General features: G+C 39.1%; 1 protein-coding gene across 3 annotated transcripts in view; it reads left to right on the plus strand.

The window, feature by feature from the left end:
- PCNX2 (pecanex 2) overlaps positions 1–21,570 on the plus strand; it is a 150,659-nt gene that overhangs the window by 63,370 nt on the left and 65,719 nt on the right. For all 3 annotated transcript variants that reach the window (XM_048299884.1, XM_048299887.1, XM_048299885.1), the window contains 5 exons: positions 1,856–1,952; positions 8,415–8,507; positions 9,004–9,154; positions 13,432–13,573; positions 17,019–17,196. In XM_048299884.1, coding sequence (XP_048155841.1) covers positions 1,856–1,952; positions 8,415–8,507; positions 9,004–9,154; positions 13,432–13,573; positions 17,019–17,196 — 661 coding nt within the window. The remainder of the gene's footprint in view (positions 1–1,855; positions 1,953–8,414; positions 8,508–9,003; positions 9,155–13,431; positions 13,574–17,018; positions 17,197–21,570) is intronic.

The raw sequence follows: 21,570 nt of genomic DNA on the forward strand, positions 1-21,570 counted from the left end.
GTAGCACTGGGTCCAGGAGAAGGGACATTTAGTGTGCTGGGAAGGTGGCTGGATTCCAGCTCTTGCTGAGGATTACTTTAGTAGGCTATGCCTCTCAGTTTGAGGTTCCATCCTTCCTTTTCTTTGACACAGGCTGCTAGAGGTAACTGAGGAAAGGAAGCGTATGCTAAGAGCTGACACTGTGAACAAGGGAGATTAGGGGAGAAGTCCCAGCATTGTGATCTGCATGTTGAGGTGATGTGCGAGAGAGAGACCCAATAGATCCATAGCTCGGGGGCAGCAAATGTGAGTTTCCCTGTGAAGAAACTGTGATATATGGCTGTTATGGGGGCTGTGGGGGTCCACGAGCAGCTGGGCAACTACATCTATGGCTGTGGGGCTAAGCAAGCAAATGGGTTTTGTGCAGCCAGTATCACCATGCAATTTGGAATTCTGCTTCACAGACAGTTCAGTTTTATCCTAGAAGAGTGCAGAGGGCCTGTGAGGAAACCCACACGTTCTCTCCTTTGATTCATGAGGTGTGTTGTGTGTGTCTTGAGGTGAGGCTCAAGGCTCGTTATGCACAATTCTGCAATGCAGAAGAGAGAAGGGGGAAGTGGAGAGCTTTTTAGGCCATTTAGGATTCTGTTTTAGTAGAGAAATTTGGAAAAAGGAGAGCAACGCTGATGAGGAAGGAAAGGATGTAGAGCACTAGTAGGAAATTTTCATCCCAGTAAATATTACTGAAGAGTTGAGAAATTCTTTCTTTACCATCCAAAAGATTCAGAGAATCTGACATTAATACGTTGCTAGGTTCTGATGTGGCAAAGCAACAAGGACTGCTTGCATGTCTTGCCATAAACTTTACCCACTGCCTACTGTATCTGACTCTGATTTCAAGTAGACCTGGATCAAGCTTTGTGTAGATGGTGTGTAGTTTATTGACCATTACAGTACGGAACTTATGTATGGAAGGAAGTGAAGCTATGTGCTGTATTAGGGAGAGTTCTTAGCCTTGGAGTAAAATATACACAGGTAAATTGGAAATCAGCATGGAATTGGGAGCTCTCTCAATTTTGAAGTAATTTAAATGTATCCTTTTCTCTCATTTCCCAGGAAGGACATACCAGTTCATGAATCTCTTTAATATAACAGAAACTCTTCTTCCTTGAAACTTTTGTTTTAAGGCGGTAATCTTAAACTACTAAATGCATTTTAACTTGTAAAACTAGCTAACAATTTCGTAACATTTGCAATTAATCTTCAGCAACTGAAATGGTTGTTAAATATCTAAAAATTAGGAGTACATGTAGAACAACATCAAATGTTTATTGTGCAATTGTAAAAATGCATAATCCTTAAAAAAAGATATTTACAATTTTTTCTTTAAACAATGCTGAACTTCTTTTAAATAAGGAGATTGGAAAAAATGTTTATTATATGGCCTATGGCATAAAATTCAAGATGGATGAGGAGGTAGCACATAAATCTTGAAGAGAGAATTAATACACAGTTTGTACAGAAATAGCCTTCTTGGCCATTTTAACATGGGTCTAAAGAACTCTCATATTGGTTTCAGCTTAGCTGAAACAGTAGTAAGAGTCGTAAATGCAACAGTACCTTCTCTGCTCATTCCTCTAAATGACTGTGTCACATTGATTGGGCTGCTGAGACTCCTCAAGATTCTGATGAGGAATTTCTGCCCTGATCACAGTAGTGCTGGTTTGTGTCAATCTCCAGCTGTACAGAGGTAAGAATGCTAATGTATACATGAAGAAGGAAATCTGAGGCTCTTCTACCTCCTCTGCCCTTCAGGAATATTCATGTCTGTTACACATGTTCCGAAGTATCCTAACTAGGAATTTTTTTTAAACAGGTCCCTTATTCAGTGTAAATATGTCCCTCACTATCTACGCCAACGATTTGAAGATTCATCAGAAGATCCACTCCCAGAAAAAATGAGAGAATCAGTGGTAAGGCTTTTTCTTTCATTACTTTCTGTTCAAAGCTCTCTCTCATCCATTTTGCCCACTGATGAACCTTGTAAGTAGTCCCATTTAGTAATTTAAATTACTAAAAACACAGATGATCTTTACGGTGAGGCCAGGAGCGAGAAGGGGGATACACGCCACTTTTCTTTCTGAAAGGCTCCTTTGAAGGGCTCTGCAACATTGATTCTTTAATACAGTCAATAGGAAATGCCCTCTTAGAGCTTGGGGAGTGGGGCATCTCTCATCCTAGCACACAGAGAACTAGTGCAGGTTCTGTGCACAGAGTTACAGCCTGGCAATCTGATGTGTCCAAGGTAGGCTGGATTGTTCGACAAGCATTCAAAAAGGTGAGCAGTCTTGCCAAACTCCCAGTCTGTGCTGGAACAGGAATCTGTCCACAGAATTATGTGTGTTTAACATAGCCCTTATTCTTTATTTTTCTATGGCTAGGGCTACCTGTTTTTCAGGAATGCCTTTTCTGTGCCAGGAAATACTCTTGACTGTGTGCCTTCCACCCCAGCCGAGCCAAGTGGAGCACACTGTCAGACTTGGCATCTAGAGGTGGAAGAAGCATGTGAAACTGGGATAGTATGGGAGAGGGAGGTACATGCCTGGTGCCAAGCATTGCCATCTCATCGTCTCTTCTTTACTTGGCAGGCTGTATATTTACTACTGTCTGGCAAGAAGCTCTTAAGTTTGTGTCAGCTTATTTCTCACTTCAGCATAAACATCTGAAGTGACCCATCTTCCTTTTTGTGTCTTTTTATATTAAAAAAATGTTTGCTGTTACCCAAGGGAGGTTGATCTTAAAAGGAGTTCATGTGGGAAGATCATCAAGTTTCCAGAAATGCTAAGGGGTGTTTGACATTTATTACTCATGTGAGCTGTCCTGCTTCCTGGCTGCCAGACAGCTCTTCCCCCCGACCACAACCCCAACGCCTGCATCCAAGCATTTGCAATCTAGGCAGCTATTCCTAAACTTCTGAATGCTCTCTGAAAGCCAGGAGCATTCAGAGTCTCTGGAAGCCTTTTTTGACCCGTAGACATGGCCTGGGAGTCCATAGTTCCTACTGGCCTCCAGATGTCCCTTCAAAGGGATGCATCTCTCATGTGCATCTTGAGTAATTTCTTAGGCATTTTATAAGGTGTTACACAGCCTACATTCAGCATATGCATTGATCCCACACTACCAATGTTTTCTACTTTTCTCTGCTAAGCTGCTGCTTAGATTGCAACTTTTACCATGTATAATGTTACTTTTAACTGCTTCCTCTAATAGGGCCTACATAAGATTAAGTGATATAGCTATTTCTTGTTGCTTGTACTGAGCTACAGTTTCTTGCAAACTAAACTGTTTGCAACAGTTGATACTGGAATATAAATGTGCATTTAGAAACAGAGAAAAAAATTATTTTTGTTAAAATTTTGCTGTATTCTGTGGTATTTGTGGTGTGTAGGTTATTGCTACGGTTCATTGGCATTCCAGTCTTGTACATGGGGACTGTATGGCAAGATGTAATGGAAAGCTTCTCTTTCCCCTGTAGTTCTTTTGCTGATGGTGCCTTTCTTGGAGAAGTACAGAGTCTGATCTCATCTGTTCTGCAGATGGAACCCAGCCAGGGGACTGAAGCAGTTACTGCAGCTGTCCACTTAACTGGTTCCGTTTCACAGTGCAGAGGGAAACCTTGAGCAAGGCTTTAATATATTGAAAACAAAAACCAAAACAGTGAAAAAATCTTCATCTGAGATCCTGGCTGTATTTTCAAAATGGAGTCATTCTGCAGACTCTCCAACTATTTTTATGCCAGTGACATGGACAGGGTTCTGATGTCTTACACTAACACTGCACAGCTGCACTTGAGCCAATGGGGTGGAAGATGCAGAAGTACAGGGATAACTGCGCTGGGATTTGCCAGACATAGGACTTCAGTTCTTCTCTTCAAAATGTTTCATTCCTGTCATGTTTTAGGATTAATTAAGTGGGCTTCCTGACACCTTTGCTCTCCAGGAAATACCTGGGTTTGGGAATTGGCACTTTTCTGCTCTGTACGTTTGATACTCCTTGCTGCTGCTGCTATTAGGCAGAGGCTGCTTTCCTTCAGTGTTGCTGGAGCTTGCTAGTGCTTTGCCACCTTTTTTTTATCCCTCTGTCTGTGCTTCCTTCAATCTGAATAAAAATTGTAAGCAAAAGTGTTTGCTTGCAATGTCAATTAGCAGTGCTAATTTTCCCACACTGGGAGATCTGAAGAAAGAGAGGACAATTTCTGATTAATGTGGGCTCTTTGTCTAACTCCTGTGTTGCCTGGTACCTCTGTCTCAGTTAAACACCAAGGAGACTCCCACTGCCATCTCGTCAGTGCCATGCTAATAGAGCAAGTAGGGAAGAACTGAGGCAGGAGAAAATGCACGTGCATCGAGTTTGAGAGGAACACAAGCTGCAGTCCCTGCTCCTTGCTTCAGCATTAGCAGTCATGTTTAGGATGTAGGACTCAGCTGACTCTTCAAAGCCAGTGTAAAATAATTTCCAGAACTTTTGTAAGGGGATCTTCAAACAGTTCAGAAGCTGGGTGAAACAATATATCAGTATTCAGAAGAGATTTCACGATGGTAACTCATTTTTTTCTTGAAGTGCTCCCCTGCAAGGAGAGTATTCCTAACCCTAGTCAGTGGCAAGAGATGGCAGGATGCAGCACAAGCCGGCCTTGCCTTGGTCTATATACAGACATGTGGTCCAGATAACACACCATTTAAATAAGACCCATTTTAATCAGAAAGCCAGAGGCATACAGAACCAAATCACCTTCTCAAAGAGCTGAAAGCAAACAAGGTTAATATTGAAAATTAATGTGTTGTTTTCTGGATGGCTTTGCATTGATGTTAGGAGTAATAAATACAGCATCTCTAATGTTTAGTTACATGACCTTTACTCTTTTCCTTTCCTTGAATAGCTGTGTGAGAATTGCCAGCTTTGGAAGCCTGAATTATAAAGCAGCTGTGATTGATAATTGACCATTCAACTTTGAGAATGGAGCTTCCTACCATTATAATTAATTTCTGTAGGCATCCACATGGCTGATTACTAGATTAAGCAGTGGCCTGAGGGTGATAATGTGTTACATTCAAACTCAAACTTCCTTCCTGGTCTTTAATACAAACATTTAGATAGCTAATAAAAGGATTAGTACAACGCTCCAAAAATACAATTGAAAATAATGATTGGACTTGATGATTTTTAACATTTTTTCCACATAAACAATTCTTTGATTCTGTAATAATAATTAAAACAAAAAGAAAGTGCCTCTCTAATATATTCTGCTTGTGAAATTCCCAAGGCATCAAAGGTAGCAATGTTGGTTTGGGGTTTTTTGTTTTTCCCTCGAATGTAAAATGGAGACTGTAAAGTGGCTTTCAGCCCAAACTATAACAATGAGTGTCTCTCACCAGAGAGATTTTATCTGTGAATAGAGCTTAATTTTTACATTTTTGGACCAATTGCAGTGAAGGACTCAAGCATCACACTATAGGGCTACTCAGTATTCAACTCTTAAGTTCCTGGCCTTGGGAATGACATCCAAAATCCTGCTTTACACAGTAGGGTCCAAGGTAGCCACATCCTTCTCAGGAGCTAGCTGCCTTCCACAAGAAGGCCAGAAGCCACAGATCCAGCCACAGCAGGCTGTAGGTGGATGCCCAAGGTTTTCTCCTGCAGAGTTGCTCTGAGTCCCCCTCAGCCAGAGAGATTACTGCCCAGGGTCAGCCATTTCCTGGGGGACCCTGTCCCCTATGCAGTGACATGGAACAGAAGCAACCCCTGCTCAGCTGTTAGAAGGAAAAAAGCCTGAATTTCGTGAGAAGCTTGAAAGCGTTGGCCACATCAAGAGGGAGCTCCTGTGGGGACCGTTGTGCAAGTCAGCAGCTGAGCAGTATCTTTACATTTTGAAGCAGTTCAGTGCAAGGGCAGAAGGACAAGCCTGGGCATACATGATATCTTAAACACTTTTAATATTGCCAGAAATGGAAAGCAATTGTCAAATTTGGGGTTGAATATCTGAATAATAATAATTTCCATAAAAACATAGGCCTTTTTCTGTATAGGATTGTCAAAAGCAATGAGAGCACTGTAAAAAGGACAATTGCAAAATGAAAGATGGGGAAGATGGGAAATACAAGTCCTGTGCAATATAATTTGTGTAATATGTTCCCTTCTGAATGTAAAGTTTGAAAAGATTCTCTTTGGTGATCTGGTCCTGAATGGAAAGTTAGGATGCCACTTCTCCCCAAAACATGCATTGTTATCACCTCTGCTGGTTTTACAGCAAAATTTGTAATATTTTACATAGTTTTTATAGTGGCAGCTTCTTCAGTCATCTGACTGTGAGAGAAATCAGTCATTTTAATAGTAAGCCTTTTTGGTTGTACAGAAGAGCTTGTGAATATGATTGGAGTGTGTTTGTTGTTCTTAGAAGCTTGTTTTAGACTATTGAGTAGTTGAATTCAGCTGTGCAGAAGATGATACTTGATCAAGGCTTTTCATGCTGTGTATTCACAAAAGGGCTGAAATAGTGCCGTATAAATTTGACACTGCTTAACTTTCCCAGATAGTGCTGCTTTACATAGATTTTGTGTGCAACATCTTAAAAAATATCTGGAAAGGTTAAAAAAAAATCATTTCCATTGCATGCATTGGTAATCATTCCATTATTCATTTTTATTAGACCGTGTTTTTTCAGTACTGCCCCACCTACAAAAACCACTTGAGTTAGAGAAGGATACACAACTTGCTAGTGAGAGAAAGTTTGAGCTGAACAGAGAAGACCTGTGGGGACCAGCAGGGAGCAAAGGTTTAGTCAGAGCAGAGAAGGCTTTTCCTGTGAGCTCCCTCATGTTGTGGTTCTTCTGTTGAACGCGACAGCCAAGGAGCAAAGCTAGCAGGGCTATGCTTTGAAAAGAAGGTCAGGAGGCGTTACAGAGACCTAACTCTGCTCCCACACCTTCCCACCACACATAGTCCATGCAGAGTACAGGGCTGTCTGGAGAAGGATGGCTCTCAGAGCGGAGGGAGCACTGCTCTTTTGGAGGTATGTACATACTGCTGAGCAGCCTGGGAAGGGCAAAGACTCTGGTGATGGCTTGAGATTTCAGCTAAGCCGGTCTTGAGTTTCCTGGGACAAAGCAACAGTACTTTCTGAGCCTGAAGGCTTTTCAGTCCTGCTGCATTTCAAAAGGCTGCTGCAGTAAGTGGAAGTGCTGATGCTGGTGACCTTTTACTGAGAAGCATCTTTCATAACAGGGAGTGATAGGCAGCCTAAATATAGAGGTTGCTACCAGCTTCCCCGGTAATTCGCAACCCTTCTGTTCTTCGCTTGTTCTGCTTGCTTTCTTTTTATCTCCTTTATTCCTAGGTTTGCCGTGCCATCATTATTTTAGTTTTCTTTTTTTTTCTCTGATGAGATACATTAAGCCTACCTAGATTGCAGTACCAGGAAGTCAGATGAACCTCTGGTTCTAACAAAAGTGTTGCTTTTCACGTGTTATTTCTAGATATCTTTGAATAAAAGCACAAGTCAGTTTCTAAACCAAGAGTTACAAATTGTTACTCATTCGGTAACTTAGCAGCAGTATTGAGTGCTGAACCGAAATGCCCTTCTCATAAATCTAAGACAAGATTTTCATTTACTCACAAAAGCATTTGGGTGACCTCTGAAGTACAATTCAGAAGACCGCACAGATCACAAACTATCTTGTTTATTTGTTTACTGAGAATGACATTTTAATCACAAGAAAAATGTGCTGTAAAAACAGTGGTATTTTCCAATCTCTAGAAGCAAAGTTACTCCTACCATAGTTACAGATCTTTACATAAAGATCATTATCATTCAATGACACTAGAAAAAAGCCTTGTCTAAAATCCGCAAAATCTTGCTGAAATTTGACTTCCAATAAAGAAAAACAGAGAATGGGACATGTCACTTTAGAACACAATAAATGTATTAATGTTGTGTCTTAGAAGACATTACAGAAAAGCATGACTTGTTTTGGTAATGCAAGAGAAAGGGAGTAAGAAATATTAGTTCTTGCAAATAGGAAATGGAACCAGAATTTTGATTCCCAAAAATAATAGTCATAATGGAAAAGAGTTATATTCCTTACGCAGAATCAGATTCAGCATTAAAATGTATTGCTTTCATTTCTCCAATATTATAACTTTGTTATTTAAAAATATAATTCAAAATTAGGCATGAAGAATTTAAATGTGATTACTTCAAAAAACCTAGAGTGTGAAGAAATAATTTCCCAAAGCAGAGTGGAGAAAATACTTTTGTATTACGGAGTGCCGATTAGCCTTATCACAATGCAGAGTGTAAGTAATTGAGACCAGAGTAATTTACTTAGGTTAAAATAGTGCTACCTTACTAATTTTGTGTAAAATAATTATTTTCACAGAAAGAAATCTTGAAATCGGATCTCATTGTCTGCACAGCAGCTGCTGTTCTGTCATTTGCTGTCAGTGCCAGTACTGTGTTTCTGTCATTAAGGGTGTGTATCTATCTTTTTTTCCCCCCTAAGGTATTAAGTCTCTTAAACAAAACCACAGGGTGCTTTAAGTGGAAAGAATAGACACTGTGAGAGGAGAAGTTAGTGAAAATGCATTTACTGGTCATGATAACACTACTATATGTGCAAAGCAGTTAGTTTCTAGTTATTTGTATTAATTTCAGTATTACTTATTTGACATCTTTTTCCTTTAATCTCCACAGCTCTTACAATAGGGAACCCAGAGGACAGAATGAATAAGCCTGACATTTTGCATTTTTTCTTCCAATCATGCAGGAAAAAATTGATTAATTGTGGGTGCAAAACACATATGTCAAAATCCATATTCACCTAGAGTCAAGAATTTGAACATAGGAATAAAAATTAATTGCACAAAAATACAATTATAGAAACTGTTAAAAAAATCTTTGAAGCATATATATAAAAATGTTGTTTGCAAATTATAACTCTGTTTCTTTTTTTTTTTGCTTTGGCCCAGCCATTTCTCAGCATTGTCCTGTTTGCTTTAGCGTGGACCGTGGGATTTGTAACACATTACATCCTTCCTCAGCTCCGCAAGCACCACCCCTGGCTGTGGATCTCCCACCCTATACTTAAAAGCAAAGAGCACCAGCAGCGGGAAGTGAGAGGTTTGTAATAAAGTCTTTTCTAAACAGTGGATGGAATGACTTCCAGCTTGCCTTGGTTTGAAGAACAAAAAAAAATACAGAAGGAACAGAGCAGGGAGAATAAATTACACTTTTACTTTTGAGTAGCACACATTATCTGATCGTTTGAATTTTTCCACTGCATTGCCAGCAGATCTGTGAACCTGTAGGAGTTGTCTTCTCAGGCCACTGCCCAGATGGGCTGAGGCTAGGCAGACACATCTGGAGATTGTCCGGTCTGATGCCCCTGCTCAGAGCAGGGTCAGCTAGAGCAGGTTGCTCAGGGCTCTGTCCAGTTTTTAATATTTTCAAGCACAGAGACTCTACAGTCTTTCTGGACAACCTGTAATAGCATTCAATCATCCTTACAGTAAGAAAGGTTGCTTTGAATTGTGGTGTTTGGGTGGGGTTTTTTCCTGCTTTTTTTTTTTTTGTGTGTGTGTTTTGGTGGTTTATTGGTTCTGGTGCTATTTTTTTGTTGAAGCAGATTTTCAATTTGTACCCATTTCCTTTTGTCCTGTCACTGGCCACTACTGAGAACAGAGTGGCTCCATCAACTTTACTTTCCCCCATCAGGTATTTATACCCCAAAAATGCCCCCAACCAGGCTTTAATAAGATGCCTCCAAGTCTTTTTTTTCTCAAAGTTAAGCAATCCCAGCTCTCTGTTTCTCCTCCTATGTTAAATGTTCCTGTCCTTTAATCATTTCACAGGCTCTAGAGCCACTGTCTGATCTGCCTTTTATTTTTACACTACAGTACTCTTACTTGCTGTGTTGCTTGATATGGTACAATTCATGCCTAATGCATTGGCATTCTACATAATTTAAAAACTTAAAAGATAGATGAAATTGAGGTAGATTTTTTTTCTACTTTCTGGCATATCAGCAAATGTAGTGCAATATAAGTGTTCTAATTTCAATTGTAACACTTTTAGAGAAACATTAAAATTGAAAGGAACTGAAATTTTCTTTAAGATTTGTTCTTTCTGGTGTCTGCTGGCTTCAGCGGGTGGTGCCTTGATACATGTGAATATCAGTCAATATTTTAGTATGTCGAGATCTGATTTCCTGTTCTGATAGAGTTATTTCTGAAGCAAGCAGTGTGCTTTGAGAAGCAAAGCTTCCCCCCCTCCGCCCCAGCTCTCTTCTTGCCTTTGCTACCAGCCAAAAGCTTACTTGTCATTTCTTGATGGATCCCACGCCTTAATAATTCTCAATATATGTTTCTGAAGTGTTTGAAGACAGCATTGTCAGAACAGTCTGTTGAGGGACTTTAGTCTGTTCTTCAACTAGACACAAAAGAGTTCAGATCACTCTCTGGAAAACCATACTTTAAGGATTTAAATATTTTTTTATTTTTAAAAAATTACATGTTTCAAAATGATTACTTTCCAAACAAGGGTTGGGTATGAAAAAAGTACCCAAGAGACTTGACTGAAGGTTGCCTTTTACTGCAATATGCCAAGGAAAGTGTAATAGAAATAGAAATATTATTAAGCACCATGCTCAGCTGAAAACAGTGTCCAGGACTTTCTGTCCCTGATAACCAGTAATTCTGCACTGTTTATTCCAGCACTTAGTCGTAAAAGACCACTGTAGGATTTCTTTGCCTTGTCCTGATTAAGTCTGTCTTCATTTGTCAGAAAACATTGTTTTCCTAAATGCAGTGACTCAGCATTTGAAAAGGTTGAAGTTAGAGACCTGCTGGACTGATTTCCACAGATGGGTTTCCTTCCATTTTGAGATCCAGCTGCATTTCTCATGCTGCCCACTATGGAAAACAGGCTTTTTTGGCTTCTTTTGCAGTCCTCATTTATATGTGGCCCATCCTGTACTTTGGGGTCTAAGTACTATTGTAATGTAGCTGGTGTTGTGTGTTAGAAAACAAGAGTAAAAAAAAAAAAAAAAAAAATTTCAGTCCCTTAGGCTGCTGCAGAGGTTTTTTATCATGTCTGAGATGAGACAGACTGTGGAAAAGGTAATCCCTTTGATAGATCTGTCTGACGGGCTGTCTTCTTTCTTTTGTCCTGTAATAAAAATGTAGGAACTAAACTTTAAAATGTTCCCTGTTTGTATAGAAAGAGAAACTTGGAAAAAGGACAGTAGTACCCCATAGCTGTCAGGTGCGGACAATGAAAGGACAAATACACAAAATAAGATGTCTGTGAGGAGTTTTTACTGCATAGATTTTAATTTTAATCTTTCTATTTTTTTGACAAGGGTAGTGCAATGGAAAGACAAATGACTGCTTGCAATTAGACAAACAACTGGCAGTGACAATTCCACAAGTTTATTCCTGGTTTTGTTGTATAGATTCTGGACGAGCTGCTCAAACTTTAAGGTGTTCCATAGAATAGCAATTATCAGACAGGTTCTTGTGATGCCTCTGTGAGATAACTCATTTATTACTTGTCATTGTCTTGGCTGGCTGCAGGACAAAAGGCTTAGGTCAAGATGTATGAGCTTACAGTATAACAGATGTGTAGAAACTAGTGCAGGACTACATGAGAAAGAAACCCTGATATACTGGGTTTCTCTATACCTCTATACCTAGAGGTTTGTGTAAGCCATTTTCAAATCATCCACATCTTTCTCTGGGGCCCCTCTGAATGTGAGCTCTTTTTTCTGTCTCCATTGTCTGAACAGATCTCTCTTTGCTCCTGCACCTACATTCTTTTTGGTTTGTGTGATATGCATATCTCTTTACTGAAGCCTGAGTTCTTCCACAGAGCTCAGCTTTGGACATGGATGAAGGTCTTGAGTTCAGGAGGGAGAGAGGAATGGGGAAGAACAGTTAGGTTCCAAAATGGACATTTTGCTGCGTGTATGAACTTTTAGGAGGTGGCCTTTAGGTAATGAAGAGGAAATATTTTTATGTTATAGCAAGAAACAGAAGTTAATTATATTTTCCAAAGGGGAAATTTTGCAAGAGCACTGCCTTAGCTTAAGGTACTGGCAAAGCATGACTGTCAGCAATTGAATCTCGGACCCAGACCGGCAGGGAATCGGGATCGTTTGTTCAAAGGAGTGAGTTGGTTTTATACACCTTTCTAAGGCACAGTATTTCCTTACATGGCGTGACCTATCCCATGTTGCCACTTCAGCAACACACTTCATAGGGGTCTGCCGTGTGACACCACCTCCCTCCCCCCAGGGTTCCGTGGAGACAAGCCTCTCTGTGCTGCCATGTGCCTCTGCAGGCAGGTTTTACAGCTCACAGCTCAATTCTCTTATAATTCCCCATACATGACTTCAATCTAATTTGGAAGGATTGCTTTTAGATCTTTCTCTTAGCCTATGCAATATACAACTGTGCCTGCAGAACCCAGAAATCCATTGATTCAGCATGTTTTCTTTGTCTGTCATTGAAAAGGAGTGTATGGAAGAGGGGGGTGTCTACATATAATTGTTTTCATTTTGCAGGGATGATTATTGGAGATTCAGTAGCTGACATTTTTATTTCTGAGTTAATACCAAGTTCTGCCGTTTTGTGTTTGCTATTTTTCCAATAACCTTGTCTAGCAGAGCTTTGAGGATAAAGGCATTGTTTTTGTCTGTACACAAGTGTTTCTGCACTCAGTTCACCTAAGTTCTCATAGCAGTTGAATTGCAGGGAGCATTCAGTTCTTGTTTGATACTCATATTAAGCACTCTGGTATTGTTAGAAAAGTCTACTGCAAAAAAAAAAGCTATTCCTTAGAGAGGAATGATGTGAGATGTGATCTTGGCAGATACTTCTTAGAGTGTCTGTTTAGGTGTTTTGGGAAACATTTATGACCGTTTCTAGCTCCTGATAATTCTTCAGTCTTTAGATCTCAAGGGGTGTTTCATTTATCAATGAGGTCAGTGATAATTTACAGTCTAATGAACAGTGTTTTGCTAGGTGAAGTTTCCTAGGTGATTCACCAGGTCAGTGCCAGAGCTGAAGAGGGCCTGTCTGGGGTCATTACACCCACTTAAAGTACTATTTAATATATTATTTTGGATGATGTAAAAACTACCATCTAGCATGTACTATCTTTTATTGTTTATGAGTGTGTCTCAGGAGTGCAGTTATAAGCAGCAAAACAGATACTCTCTAAACTCAGAGAACAAAATTACTTCTCTATTGCCAAAGAATTATGAATTCCATTGTTTCATAAATTTGTTGGTTGACTATATTTATTAATGTGAGCTAACTCGTGTCTTCTATGGTATTTCAGTGCAAAAGATGCTGATGATTTGACGACACGATCTGTTATCTGAATTTCCATTTCAGATGCTGCTCATCTGATGTGGTTTGAAAGGCTTTATGTGTGGCTACAGTGCTTTGAGAAATACATTTTATATCCAGCCATAATACTGAATGCACTCACCATTGATGCTTTCTCAATTAGTAAATACAAGAAGCTTGGTACACAGTAAGTAGATTATAACTCAAAGCATGTGATTAGTAGAATATTTGATTTTAGACTGAAGACTGAGAAATTGAATTTGTTTTTAAATAAGCCTGTAATCTTGTCGCAGTTTGCTTTCACACATATTAGTTCAGAATACAATAATCATTGGCTTTGCTGCAAGAAAAATGCAAAACTACCATAGCACACTAAAATATGTCTCCAGTGAGAGAGAGTGAAATTAAAAGATTAAAGAGCTATATATAGATATATACGGAAGGTCTAAATGTCAATTAAAAGCAAGGCACACTATACCAGGCTGCAGGTGTTTGATGGGCATAAACTCAGTGGGGTAACTAGAATTAATCAGATGAAAATGAGGACTCTAGGCTGGATATCAGGAAACATTTCCTGAGGATTTTTAACACTGTGCTGTAGTCTCCCAAAGGAGTTATCAGAAGCTTCACCACACAAGTCTTCTAAGGCAAGACTGAATAAAATATTTAACAGTTTAGAAAGGTGGGTAGTCCTGCATTAAGAGTGGTTTGAGAAGGGTGGGGGTACAAGTTTTGATGAAGTCTGATGTTTTAGATATTAAGCAGAACTGGTGATGCTGATCCATGGTCTCACAGTATGATCCTTGCAGACAGCCTTTTATGGTAAGTATTTTAGTCAGTGACTTGCCTGCTGCAGATATTCAGCAGGCTTAGTGACTGCAGTATCCCCAGTGAGCAGAGTTTCTGCAGTCTTTTTATCAGAATGACAGTGATGCAGATGATAAAACAAAGAAACAGCCTTGGAATGTTCCAGTAGCAAGAAAAACTGCTGGGAGGTGGGGGAGAGTTCCTCAGTATTCATAATAACAGAGTTTCTTAATTTCAAATATTAGATAAAAGAACTTTGGTGTAAAAATTGCATGTTGATTTAATTATTTCTCTCTCTTGAGGAGCAACACAGCTTTAGGAACGACACAACTACAAGGAAGAGGCAGCCCCTGCTTTTAGGGTCGACACTTGGTCTAGGGCATTAGTCAAATTTTCTGCATATTTCTACCAGACAACTACTTTTCCAGAGAGACTCTCACCAGTCACTCATTGATGGCCTTTGTAGTTCCCCACTGACCTTTTTTCTCCCCAGGCACTTGGAAGATGCTACAGCCAAGGTGCTTCAAGAGTTCAGGTGTATTGACCGGGGTGACACTGAATCCACACTCATCCTCTATTTAGTTCTGCAAGGCTGGGAGAATTAAAAGTAGTTAGAATGCCATTTGTTACTAGTTAGCAGACGTGACTGAATACATGCACGGAGCAAATATGTGGGGGTTAGGAAGGTGCTATTTTTACATAGTCATTCCTCCAAGCTAGGTTGCACTTTCAAGTATCACCTCCCTCAAGTGTTCAGAAGAAATGAGTCAGACCCCCAGAAGTCTTGAGATAAAAGAAAGTAATTACATTTGTCTGCCTCTGATTGTTTGGCCTGTGGGGGAATACCACAGCAGTCCTTTCCTTCCCCATCCCCCTTGTCTCTGTGTGATCACCTGTGTAAAACCTGTTTCCCCCTTTTCCTTGTAACTCTGGTCTATCTATGAAACTCCCAGTATTCCTTTTCCTCTTGCTCTCCTCTTTAATACATTCTCCCTGCAGCTGCCATCCAAATGCCACACACAAAGCATTCATCTTCAGATCCTACCTCTTTAACTCTGTAAGCCCATGAGGGATCCTGGATTCTCCTTGCTACTTCCATATACAGTGTTACTGAGGGTTGTACTTGCTGTGCTTTAATGCATGCTTTAATGCAACCTGTTTTCTGTTGCTGGAACATTCCTTAGTTATTGACCACCCAAGGATCAGACTGCATCATGCTGTAGGGAAGGGAAGTCACTCTCCCACTTTGTGTCTGAAAGTGTCTGAGGTGGTACATTTTGTGTGATTTCATGTCGGAGTTTTCCTCAGATTGAATTCATTTTTTAAAGAAGCTTCATCTTGCTTTGTGATTTAAAGGACTGAAGCAGTTTGCTTCTTGAGGAGGCAGAACAGCTCCTTTGTAGTCAGGAGTTTGCTTGAGCTTTCCAGACCCTGATGTGCTGGTTATTAACAGGACCCATGCTGACAGTGCCTGCCCCTGTTACCGGCCACAGAGGCATTGGAAATCAGCCCCCCTTCTCACACTCCCTTACATCTTTTCCCAGGAGTTAAGGCCCCAGGAGTAGCATCTTGTGTGGCAGTATTTTTAAAGAAGAAGGAATAATGAGCAAATTATTTTCTGTTGCCTCTGAATGCATTATTTTATAAAGTGTCATTTTTTGGTGAAAGTTTCATCATGGTAACAGGCACAGTGACAGAAAAGTCTTCCTTTTGTTCTATAATCTGTAAGTTTCCCTGTGAAAATTTCTCCATGTTGCAAGAATTTTCTTCTTTCTAAAGAGCGAGTTATACAACTGGTTCATATAGGATGCACTGGGATGGCTTCTAGTGGCTTCAGAATCTATTTAGCTTAGTCATTAGGTTTTCCATTCAGAAATGTGGGGCACATTGAAAAGAACAGCTTCAACAAAGTGGAAAATAAGGTCAGCTTGGCATTTCATTCCAACAGTAATGCCCTGCCGATCCTTTGGAATGACCAGCACTCAAATAAAGTTGTATCTGCATTACGGGAGATACACAATAATGAATAAATGCCACATAAAAGAAAATCAACCTGGAAAATAGGAATCTTGCTAGGATGGTGAAAACCTGTTGAGAGCTTTCTAGCCTGCCATGTGTCAGTCATGCAGCAGGTATTCTCCTGGTTAGCAGCAGGATGAAGGAGAACCTTCAATGCATTTTGCAAATACCTGGCCTACTTTCTCACTCATTATGCATTGAAGTCCTCACATTTTAGAAGACATAGGCACAACACAATTTCTTTTCATCTGATGAATTACTATATAGAATAGTCAACTTTCTGATCAAGAACAATGGTAGGAATTTCAAACACTTCACATCTATCCAGAATTTTGGCAGTGTGTAATGAAATTACAAGTAAAATTATAAATTGTGTCATCAAGTGAAATTTCTTGTAATTAAAAAAGAAAAGGAGTTTAAGATTTTTTTTTTTCAAATTACAGTAATGTATTGATGAAAGTGCCAAGATATTTCCCAGACTGAAATTTTATTTTAAGAGGGATGTAAAAATGTCTGGTCTAGATTCTTGGGTTTTAGTAGTTATTACTATTTTTAGTACAGAGTTCATTCTTTTTTACATCTTATGAATGTGTGATAATGATAAGGGAAAAATACAAAATTGCACATAAGTAAAATAAATGTGATGATTTCTGCTATTACTTCTATATACTTTTAATAAATAAGATATGTAGATTTAGATATGTATAACAATCTAAAATACATCTGGTACGGATATTTGTATTTAAGAGCTTCTTAATTTAATGCCTTATGACTTGATTAGGTTTTTCTCTCTGCTTTTTTTACAGCTGTGACATTATCCTGATAACAGTTGCTGGAATGAAACTCCTTCGCTCCTCATTCTGTAATCCTATTAATCAGTTTGTTACTTTGAGCTTTACTGTGATCTTCTTCCGATTTGACTACAGAGACATTTCAGAAAATTTCTTGCTGGATTTCTTCATGATGTCCATTGTGTTTCATAAGGCAAGTTTTAGAGCTCCTGTAATTTCTTTGAAAAATTTATCTTCTCAGTGTCACTTGGCTGATCAATACGTGTTGGGACTTTTTAGAAGTAATGAATGCTTATGTAGACTCAGATTGTTGATACTATAGAGGAAAAAACCTGTTAAAATGAAAAAAAAAAGGCTTTGATTAAGTGTTTTTTCTGGCTTTGTGCAGTGTTTTTCATCTACTTTTTGTTCACGTGTTGCTATATAAAGTTCAGAATTGTTGTTTTCAAGAGGAGAATCCTCAATTAGTTTGAAAGAGCCTCCTGGGTCATTAGTACAGGACTGCCCTCTAGATCAATCACCTGGTGTTTTTATCTCGGTTTCCTTTGAATGCTTCTAGTGGTTGACTCAACAACTTCCTTTGGGAAATTATTCCATTATCTAATCACCCTCATAATAATAAATGTTTTCCTAATGTCAGCCTTAACATTTTTCTTTTCCTATTTTCAGTCTGTTATCCTTGTGATGCTGCCCTTAACCTCAGAGCTCCTTCCTCTCTCTTATTGTTAACTCTTGAAGTGTGCTCCAGTTGAGTTTATTTAAAAACTACCGACCCCTTTTTGAATCAGTCAGGTCAGACCCTGTCTTTATTTGGAATCTAAGCTGTTTCACTGAAAGAATTAGACTTAACTGATACCTCGAGAAAACGTGGGAAAGTACTGAAGATTTGAAAGTATTGATCCAGGGGTAACTGGTGAGGTGTTTGGCTTTGTTGTTCTTTGTTTTGTTTGGGTTTTTTTTTGCTCAGGTTTCTTTGCTTGGTTTCTTTTTCTAAAATATTCCTACTGTATGCGTGAGTATGACCCAGCTAGCATCACATAGTTTCTGAGAGAAGAAAGACATGGTTCCATGTTGATTGCTGCATGTGCTGTGGAGACACTTAGGCCTTCTACACAAGGGCCATCAGCTCATACTGCTGTCCATGCCCACCTGGAAGTTTCAGGCTTCTTACAGAAAGGCCCAGTTCATTGGTGTTACATTGGGAGTGCCCAGTCATTCAGGGAAAGAATGAAGGAGAAATTAAATGCTTTTTCTGGTTTATTTCTGTGCTGCTGTAAGGGAGGATGAGAAATGAGGAATCACAACTCGGTGAGGTAATGAGCTCACTCCTTTTGCTGAGCTCTTGGACTGCACTCCAGCAGAAGCTTCACCTGCTTCAAGCCTTCATCCTCAGACCTGTTGTTCTGCTCTCTCTCTGCTGGGGTGAGAAGGCAAGGGCTGGAGAGGAAGGGCAGAAGAAAAGGAGTAGAAGAGATGATACGAAGTTCTGCTTTTTAGCAAGATCCCCCTCCACCATGCTCTGTGATCCTAAAACAGGACTAGAGTAATTTTTTAAGCTTCTTAGCTTGGAGTGAAAGATAACCAGTGAAAGTGATGCAGAGTTTGCTAGCATTATGCCAGTTTTCAGTATTTGTTTCATTGTCATGTTCCCTAGAGAAAGGGGTGAATTTCTGTCTCCAGAGAAGTGTATCACTGATGTGCATCAGTGGAAGTCCCATGTCTGAATGATGGTTTACTTAGTCCTAAAACTCATTCTCTAAAAACCTCTTTACAGGATCAAAAAATTAGCATGCCAGAATTGAAAGTTTCACTATTTGTTAATTCTTTTAAAAATGTTTACCTCATGAGCATATCACAAAATACTGCTGAGAATTATTGCATGTTTTTGTAAGAAAGAGATATAAAGTCTTTTCAGCTGGATTTTTTACAATGTTACTTGGGTAGATTGAAGCTACTGTTCACAGTAGAAAGCCTAGTGTTAGCAATGAAAGTAAGATAACGAAGGATGCTTATTAAATTAAGCAGAGATGTTTGCTAAAAAAACTACTGCTTACTAGAGTGAAAGCTGTACTGCAGACATGTTTTGAAACTTTAGTTTTAGCATTAATCTTCAATCTTCATATCTAACAATATCTGAAATTTTGCAGGTCATTAGTTCAGCAAGTGGAATTGTCCTTGTTCCATTTGAAAATTCTAAGTCAAATGGTTGAATTATTTATATTACAAAAGCACGTGCAGTTTCACAATGATCATTGGAACCAATATGAAAGGTAGCATTGCAGATGATAGCAATTAAATTCCTTTTAATTTCAAATCATAAAGGGCATAAGTTTTCTTTACCCCAATTAACATTTGAGCTTTAATTAGCTCAGCATTGTGGAACTTAGCAAAGGATGTGATCACTTGAGGATAAAGATGATGTGTGTTTATTTCATACTATAGGCCCTAAGCAAGCTGCATCCACCTTTGCTCTTAAAAGCTTTATGAGTCTTCATACAGTCTGTCTGTATTTCAGTCATTTTTATGTTTGCAATTTTTTTTTTTTAAATAAAAAGAAAATCTGAAATACTGTCTATTACTGTGACCTTTAGCTATGCTGAGTTTATTACACAGTCATGACTGATTTCTGTTTGCACATTGAAAATGTCAGTTTACCACCCTCTCCATTAGGGAACACTAGAAGTGCTGTGTCTTAGTCATAGTGATGGCAATTTTTAAACAAGGTTACCCCACAAAAAGCTTTGCATGCTTTCAAAGCACAGTGGTAATATTTTTTTCTTCTGCCAGGCACTGGGAAAGAAAGAATATAAATTCAACAGACATTCACTTGTGCACTAGTCACTCTTGAAGCAGATTATATGGAATAAAACTTTGCTAATCATGTTTGGTAGAGTATTTCTGAATATCTCAGTGGTTGTGCTTCCCTTGTTTTCCCCCTTGTGCAGTTGATTTAATGTCATTTAGTCAAATCAGAAACTCCAAATGAGCATACTGCTCCCTGAGCAAGTTGGGACATGGAAGTCCAAATTGTTGCTCACAGATTTTCATCTCTGTTAGCCAAAACACCCACACTGAGGCAACAGAGAGAACAAGAGAGTCTATTTAGTTCTATTCCTGAGAATTTTTTTTGCCACTTTGGATTTTCTGTCTTTTTAACATCATAGGACTTACTAATGTGGCACAGTTAATTCAGTTCTTTTTTAAAAATGATTAGCTGTTTACATTTTGACAATTCACAGAATGTGAAAGCACTAAATGTTGATTAGGCATATGCAGAGTATACTATTTTGTATTTCAAATTGCCTTGGGAAGGAAGCAAGATAAACATTTAGGAAAGGTTTTACTTGTTTTTGAGAATGATTGCAACTTTCAATTCAAGTGAAACAGGACTCCTCCATCTTTCTTAAACTAAGACTTTTAATGTAGTGAGCCCAGGTTGTATCCTTGACTACGACCTGGGATTCTTCTGTCCAAAACTCCTGTTGTCTATAATCTTTAAATCAGAGCTGAATGGCCTTCTAAAAAGTATGTGATTGCTCATTCAAAATGTGTGGGTGTCATGCTTTGATGTATATTCTGCAGGAAGTCAAACCAGTTAATCGAGACAGTCTTGGTCTACATGACTCCATGTAAACTTTTCAAATGAGCCAGTTGTTCTCCCTGGATGTCTTAGGAGGTAATGTCAGTGCAAAGGTTAATAAGAATGTTCACATTAAGTGAAAATGGAAACCCACAAAAAACTGAGAATATATTCTTCATAGGCATAGCAAAGATGGAATATGTAATAGGACTTAGGAGATTTCTTCCTAGACTTTTAACACTAGGAAAAATTCTGAGAGTCTTTCTTGTAACAGGGTAAAAAAAATGTGGAAATATTAAATGATTTGAATAAACTATTCGGAACTGATGAAAAGATGGGCCTTTCTTCCATCCTTTTGCTGTTTACTGACATAATATTTAACTGAGGAAAAACTCTAACACATGCAAAAGCTATGAGAGGAAGAGCATATGGATGGTTAAATGATGTTATAGCTCATCCAGTCCATTTTTCTTCAGTGTGATAAAAACAAACAAAAAGTAAAGCAGTAATGTACCCAGCACTGCCTTCCTTGGCAGATGTGTGAGATGCTTTTGAAGGATGTCTGGAGTAGCTGTTCAAGAAGGAACCAGTATTTGAAGTGTGAAGGAGAAGCGAATGCAAATCATTCAAACAGCAGGGATATCAGTTTGGAACTGGCTGAATGTTAACAAGGATGCTCAGGGCAAGACTTGTCCCCAGCTCTTTTGCTGTGCTCTGTTAGAAATGTGGTTTTCCATTTCATCCAGTGCCACAGGCATCCTCTAAATTTTGCTGGTGGAAAGGAGTCATAGTATCTCCCTGATCTGCTTTTGGAATCTCAAGTAGAGCTGATGTTGAGCTGAAGGAGCAAAGACAGCAAAAAAACTGGGTAGTGTGGCAGTGGATGCTCCTGGTGGTAGTATGCTCTTGGCTACTACAAAAGCCTAAGTGGGAGGTTCTTGCCAGTCTCTTCACTCCTGGGAACATGCTGCTAAACTGGCTCTTACC

Source organism: Corvus hawaiiensis, chromosome 3 (assembly GCF_020740725.1).
Source record: "Corvus hawaiiensis isolate bCorHaw1 chromosome 3, bCorHaw1.pri.cur, whole genome shotgun sequence".
Lineage (NCBI taxonomy): Eukaryota > Metazoa > Chordata > Aves > Passeriformes > Corvidae > Corvus > Corvus hawaiiensis.